Source organism: Myotis davidii, unplaced genomic scaffold (assembly GCF_000327345.1).
Source record: "Myotis davidii unplaced genomic scaffold, ASM32734v1 scaffold319, whole genome shotgun sequence".
Classification (NCBI taxonomy): domain Eukaryota; kingdom Metazoa; phylum Chordata; class Mammalia; order Chiroptera; family Vespertilionidae; genus Myotis; species Myotis davidii.
Window position 1 is genome coordinate 693,613 of NW_006290675.1, and position 7,313 is coordinate 700,925.

The 7,313-nt window shown below is 52.1% G+C and overlaps 1 protein-coding gene across 6 annotated transcripts in view; it reads left to right on the forward strand.

The window, feature by feature from the left end:
• Positions 1-1,087: 1,087 nt before the first annotated feature.
• The window catches only part of CLTB (clathrin light chain B), a 27,091-nt gene continuing 20,865 nt past the window's right edge, over positions 1,088-7,313 (forward strand). For 5 of the 6 annotated variants that reach the window (XM_015563879.1, XM_015563880.1, XM_015563883.1 and 2 more), the window contains exons 1-2: positions 1,088-1,112; positions 3,289-3,335. In XM_015563879.1, coding sequence (XP_015419365.1) covers positions 1,103-1,112; positions 3,289-3,335 — 57 coding nt within the window. In that variant the 5' untranslated portion in view covers positions 1,088-1,102. Of the gene's footprint in view, positions 1,113-2,937; positions 3,124-3,288; positions 3,336-7,313 lie in introns of those variants that run through there. The other variant, XM_015563881.1, reaches the window with a different exon arrangement.

The window sequence follows — 7,313 nt, forward strand, 5'->3', positions numbered from 1 at the left end:
CACTCCCCAAACAGTGGGGCTCCAGGGGCTGACAGCCTGGATAAGGAGGTTCCCTCTCTGGCAAGGGTGGGGTACAGATTGGGGCACAGGGTGGGGCACAGCCCTCTGAGATCCTCCTGGACTTACACCCACCACAGCTGCAAGTGCTCAGCTGCCGTCCTGAGCGGGGCATGGGGACCCAGGAGGTATTGTAGGATGGTGGCCCCGTAGGTGGCTAAGCAGGATGGAATTGATCTGCCCTTCTAGCCCTAGTTGGTGCTGAGCAAGTAATGCCCTCTGACTAGCCCAGAGTGCCAGAAGCCAAGATGGATGGGTGCATGTGCCTTGGCCTTCCGGGACCGGGCGGATGCTGGCTCCCACCGCCGCCCATCTGGTGGTCCGTGAGGTCCGAAAGGTTGGCGACCGCTGTCTTAGATGACACCCCTGTGCTGAGTGCTCTGACGTTGGCTCCCTGGTGCCCCTGTGGAAAGAGGTGTCTGGTGTAGACCTGAGCCTGAGCCACATAGTCTCTCCTCTGGGGCTGGGGCTGGGCCAGCCTGAGCAATGGACACTTTGTTTCCATTCATCACCTGGGGCAGGACCCAGAAGGTTTACTTTTTCACACCCAGATTGCTGAGCGGCCCAGCCCAGCTCTGCCCCTGACTCACCAAGTAGGTTCCTGGCAAGCCTGTTTCCCCATCTGGGCCTCAGTAAGCTCCCAGGAATGTTCTGGACCCTGTCTGCCCCCGTTCCAAAAGGGGTCAAGGATCTGAGTGAAACAACACCCACTGGTGATGCCTGGAACTCGTGTCTCCTGTGCCCCTGTTCTGCCAGCCTCTGACTATGGACACGTGATTATAAATGTGCAATAGACAAACCAGAAGGCATTGTGGGAGCAAATACTCCTAACTCTGCGTGTGGGTGTGTGTGGGTTCCCAAAGAGGCTGAAACTTCCATCTCCAGAGGAACACTCATGGACCTGAGACGGGCTGAGGGGCTTTCTGAGGCCAGCGTGGGCCGGGCCTGTGGATGAGGGGCCTGAGCCGGGGGCCGGTCAGGGTGGAGTAGGGTGGTGCAACTTCCACTCCAGAGAGGCCAGGTGCACCGACTGGCATCATCCTGAATGGACCCTGGTAACGTAAGGCCCTGGTAGAGGAGGTGCCGGGGGAAGATGCTGCCACTCAGCCAGGAGAAGCCCTATCTGAACGCCTAGGGATGACAGCTGACATAGTTGACCAGAATCAATCACTGTTTGAGTCTGAAAATGGCGTTGATTATAATTTATATCGACTGGGGATTATTTCCATGGATTAAGTGTCCCTCCCATCAGTCCCCAGGCTGAAGGCAGCATTGCTGCTGCTCACCACGCTGGCCAGCTGGTAAAGGGATACCAGTCCACCTGTGCTCCTCCCATGGGGCCTCCTGTGGCTTTTTGCTAGGCAGTTTCTGAGAGGCTGCGGAGCGGCCTTGCAGATAGCAGTCGGCCCCCAAAGAGCAATTCAGTTTCCATTTAGCCAACACTTACTGTTCACTGTTTCTGTGCTGGAGCCTTTAGGAGCTGAGTAGGATACAGAGCCTGATAAAGGAGTGCATGACCCGTGAGAGGTCACAAGTAATTGCATAAGAGGGCAGGGGGTGCTGTTCAGTATTCTGGACTACCCCAGAGGCGAGACCGTCCATCAGTGCCTAGGGAAACAGCAGTAGTGGAGGGCTTCCCAGAGGAGGTGACTCATGAACTGGGTCTTGGAGAATGACTGGATCTAAGAGCATTCTTTAGAGAGGGAAGCAGGAAGAAAGGCTTGGGGTACAGGATGTGTTTGGGGAAGGAGGAAACCAGAATAGGGTTTGTGGGAGGGACTGGTGGGCAGCAAGGCAGGAAAATATGGACAGGACCAGGCTTTAAAGACCCTCAGGTGCTATGGTCCGGAATTTGACAGATATTTACGGAGTTTCTGTTATGCGCCAGATTGTGGGTGTTGGGCCCCAGCAATGGACAAAACGAAGTCTCTGCTCTATTGGGGGTCCGTTCTAGTGGGGAAGACAGATAATAAGCACACACTAATAAACATATCACCTGTGCTAAGTGCTGTGAGAAAATACTACTGGGGAGGGGAGGTACGGGAGGGGTGAATGTCGGGGGTGGTCAGGGAAGGCCAACACTAAGGCAACCAGAGGCTGAAGGGAGCAGCCCATGTGGAGATGGGCAAGGAGGCCTTCCAGGCAGGGGGAACAGTACCTGCTGAGTCCCAGAAGCAGGAGCAGGCCCTGTAGGCCGCTGTGGTCCAGGGGAAGTGGATTTCTTTTGGGTTTGTTGTTATTATATTTTAAATTAGAGGAATGACATAGGTAAGTGTATGCTTTATGGGCACACTGTATGGGTGAGAGGTGGGGCTGGAGCAGGGCACGGGGTAGAGAGCAGAGGGCAACTTGGAGTCAGGGAAGCCAGTCATTCATTCTTCCTTTCCTTAATGCATTTTGTAATTTGTTTATTGAACCCATAGTTTCTGGCTCTTACTACATCACGAAACCCTGCAGGGCTCAGGGAAGACAGTGGTGAGGAGAAAGGACACAGGGGGCCCCTCCAGGTATTTGCCACTAGCAGGGGGAGAGCCGGGGCTGGGGCTGGGGCTGGGCAGAGGGCAAAAAGCGGAGGGCCACTTTGAGGGTCACTGTTGCAGCAGAAGCCACAGGAATTTGTGACTAATCAGATGTCAGGGAAAGGGACCAGGAGGAGTCATAGTTGAGGGCAAAATGAAATCCTTCTGGGAGGGGCAGAAGCAGGAAAAATAGGGCAGGTGCTGCCTGGTGGGGGCTGCGGTTCCTGCTGTCCCAGGTGGAGCAGTTAGTTGCTCAAGGCCCTGCAGGGACAGGCAGAGACTTGCAGGTCCCTCCTCCTTAGCCCTCGCAGACCCCGCCCTGAGCCTACAGTGCCTCTGCCTGCACAGGCTCTACTGGGCCATTCCCAGCCGCAGCGGAGGGTAAATCCGCTTCAGGTAGGAGAGGAGCTATTACTGACTGGACGACCTTGGGTAATTACATAGTCTGTCTGAGCCTCAGTTTGAGAATCTACAAAATGGATTGATAACAACTTCATCACAAGGCTGTGGTGAAAATCAAATGTGATAAAGGCTGTGAGAAGGCATGGTGAGCAGTCAAAGGATTGGGCCCAAGTATCCATCATGTCTGTGTTGGGGGGAGAATACACGCGTGGGCATATACAGAAGCCGGCTTGGGGCACTAACGTAGGACCATTCTGTGCCTGCTATAAGCTGAGCAATGAGTAATGCTGTCTCCTTGTTCTCTTTCTAGCTGGTCCTGAGGACATGGGGACCACGATCAATGGAGATGTGTTTCAGGTAAGCAGTTCTGCCTTAGCCGTGGTGGGGACCGACAGTCTGAATCCCACGAACGTATGGCCCCATCCTCAATAGGATTAGGGCTTTCAGTCCTCTGGTCACTCCAGTCTGATTAATTGGAATGGGAACACAGAGGTTTTGACATGTTGTTTTTTGTGGGTTTTTTGTCATGTAGGGAAGGGGATGAGGAATAAAGACCACTAGAGACAGGGATTGGTGGGGTGTGGCCTCAGTCTGCCCATGGTGATGTCCTGCTTACAGAGGGAGGGATAAAGGGGCTCACAGTGGCATGGACTGAAGGAAACACAGGGACCTGCACACGTTGGCCCTCCCGACCGAACTGGGGGGCCGTCTCTACCTGGGTAGGCCCTTGACCCAGAGACTCCACTTCTCAGAATTTTTCCTAAGGAAATAACTGGATGAGGACACCCAGATTGTCTGCAGGATGAGGTAGAATAGCAGACAAACGGAAACAGCCTAAGTGTCCAGCACGGGGGGCCTGGGCGGGCCAATTGGAAACCCACGCTGTATGGACATGAAAAGAAGCCGGCAATATAGTAAGTGGAGAAGCAGCTTGCAGAATAGTATGCTCAGTATGGTCCTGCTTTTCATTTTAGAAATATGTTTGCACAAAATATCTGAAAGGAAGTCTACTAACTATTAGCAGTGTTAGCCCCGACGTGGGAGTTGGGGAGGGATAAGAGGAGAGCTTTCACGTTCCTTGTTTAAAAAGCCTTTGTAGTGGCCCCATACTGCACACACATGCACACGCCAAAACACCTAGTAAGGACATTCCTAGTTGAAAACTGCCTCTCGCTGTGCCCACCTAACCTCCTCCCCTCATATAGACATAAATGGGCTTGAAAGTACTTAGATTGATGAAGAAGTATGTTGCACACCTGAAACTCATATAATACTATATGTCAATTATACTTTAATTTTAGAAAAGTATTGAGACTTAGAGAATTTGACTCACAGATGGAATCCCCAGGACCCCACAGATGCAACTGTCCTCACCCCCGCAACCCCTTCACTTTTTACCCCTCCCCCTCATCCCCCCCAGGGGCCTGTGTGGGGCGAAGCCTTCAGTGGATGAGGCTTGGTTCCCGCTGGGAAAAAGGGTCAAAGGCCGTTGCCCCCTCGGCTTCAGCTCTGCCATCTGCTGAGCCCCTGTGGCTGTGGAGGAGCTGGCCTCCTGACCCTTGGCGAGAATAAACAATACTTTCTTATGTAAGAGGGCTGGGCTGGCACCTTACACAGGGAGCCTGGCCAATTCCTATTTCTGGAAAAGCACTCAACTGTCTGCAGGCTAGGAAGTCAGTCTCCCAGGGCTCTAGGACTTCGTGTCTCCGTGGGTCCGAGAGCCGCAAATAATCAGCATGGCCTCCTGTTCGGCTTGGTAGATCACTGAGACCCGGGCTGCCCCTGCGCTGGGAACACTCAAAAGGACTTTGCTAGACCCCATGGTCTGTGTCCTCCAGTGGACTTGGAGCTGGAGATACACTTGGAACCACAGAAGTAGCTAGAACACTATGAGGAGGATAATTCTCCTTCCTATAGATTAGATCTGCGGCCTTCTCTCTCCACACCCTCTGGGCTCACTTTGTGTTGGCAGATCTGAGGAACCCTGGGTGGGACTCCTCCCCGATCTCAGTGTGAACTCCCATTCTCACTGATCCCAGTAATAATCCCAGGCATGTTTCTTTGTAAACTGCTTCACATCTGTGCCATCCTAGAAGGGGTCACAGATGAGCCCCATCTCTCAGAAGCCAGTTCCATCCACACCTCCCTCCCTGATCTGGTGCCCTTTGCACCTCATCCTTGTAGCAGGTCGAAGGTGGGAGCCCTTCCACCACCACCTTCCAGACCTTCTTCAGAATCAAACATAGAGCAGGGGCTGGCTTGTGCTGCAGGTGGAGGAAAGCCTCACATGCCCAACACTTTCTTTTCTTTTCTTTTTTTAAAAAATATATTTTATTGATTTTTTACAGAGAGGAAGGGAGAGAGATAGAGAGTTAGAAACATCGATGAGAGAGAAACATCGATCAGCTGCCTCCTGCACATCTCCTACTGGGGATGTGCCCGCAACCCAGGTACCGTATTTGCCGGCGTATAAGACGACTGGGCGTATAAGACGACCCCCTAACATTTCCACTCAAAATACAGAGTTTGTTATATACTCGCCGTATAAGACTACCCCCTCTTCCGCACACCTTCCACACACCAAATAAAAGGTAAAACAATATCAGATTTGATTTTAACATTTTAATTTATATTCAAATGCTTATGACATGCAGGAAAACTGTCACAAGGCTGTATGTAATCAAACACATACATAAAACAGTGCAAGTTTATTACCGGTAAACATACCGGTAATTCACTAAAGAAAACACACTCTATAGACTGGTACCGTAGATGCTTCTCAGGAACACAGGCAAGCAGCCCACAACCTAGAGGGACTGTCAATGATAGAAGGAAGATAACAAATAGAGGGAGAGAGCAAGTGCCGGGCAAGTCCCTAGCAAGTTTGCTGGCGTGACAGTTTCACCTTAAAAGCCTTCAAACTCCTCTTCATCGTCTGATATTAAAAGTTCATCAACGACATCTTGGTGCCATGATAGGGATGATAGGGGTTTGACTGGTCGACATTTTCTATGCTGTACTGTACAATGGGGCAGTATTGTGGTTGGCTGTTGGCTGTATACAAAGCCTGATTTGATTGGTCCCTGCTCCCTGTTTGCCCGCCCTGTCACTATAGCAGTCTGGTCCACCCTTGCATCAGCATCTCCCTGGGACCTCACTCGTGCGCAATTGCGAGCTCTTCAACATTCTAACAGGCACCATGATAGCGCAAAATCGCGAATCTTCAATGCATATGTAAAGAAATATACGGTAACCCGAATTTACCACACTCGCAAAATCGCATAACAGCCGAGCATACACCCAGCAGCGCTGCTAATGCCTGAACGGTATGTGGAATGAAGTGGGCGGGCATCGGGAGGCCACTATGGCACGGGGCAAGCACTATGGGCAGTCTATCTGAAGTGTACCTGGCGTATAAGATGACCCCCCACTTGGAGGCATATTTTTCAGGGCCAAAAAATCGTCTTATACGCCGGCAAATACGGTACATGCCCTTGACCGGAATCGAACCCGGGACCTTTCAGTCCGCAGGCCAACGCTCTATCCACTGAGCCAAACCGGTTTTGGCCCAACACTTTCTTTTTAAAAAATGTTTTTATTGATTTTTTTTAGAGAGAGAGAAGAAAGGAGAGGGAGATAGTGAAGCATCAAGGAGAGCAGAAATATCCATTGATCCGTTGCCTCCTGCACGCCCCTTACTGGGGTTGGAGCCTGCAACTGGGGCTTGTGCTCTGACTGAGAATCAACTGGTGACCTCTCCGTGCTTGGGGCAATGCTCAACCAACTGAGCCACACGGCCAGGATGCAGGCAAACCCAACTTTCAAGGGCCCCGGGCAGAACTTTCTTGCTACTTTTATTGTTGTGTGTTTTGGGGGCGGTTTTTTGTGGTATCCTATGGGCCACTAGGGGGTCCAGCTACAAACCTGATCCCCAACAAGGCCTAAGGATAAGCCTGCCACACCTATTCCAGTTCCATCTAGCACTGCCAGGGGCAAGGGTAGGAGGCCCTGTAGCACTCCCTCCACCTGCACAAACTGTATCCCTTCCCCCGCCCCTTCCATCATCCTCCTTTGAGCTACTTAGAGGAAACAGCTCAGCTTAGTTTAGCTTTAGCGGGTCAATCCCAAAGACGGATCTTCCTCATCCTCCTGGCTGTCTCTGGACTCACAGCACGGGCTCGGCCAGCACGGCCCAAGGAGATGCTCCTATGGGGTCCAGTGGAGGGGTCCCATGGGAGAGGGGTGTCAGGGAGCTGAACTGATGGAGCCTCCTGCCTTTGGTCCTGGCCATTCCCAACCCCTTCCCTCTCCAGCTTGGGAGGGGCTCAGAGCATT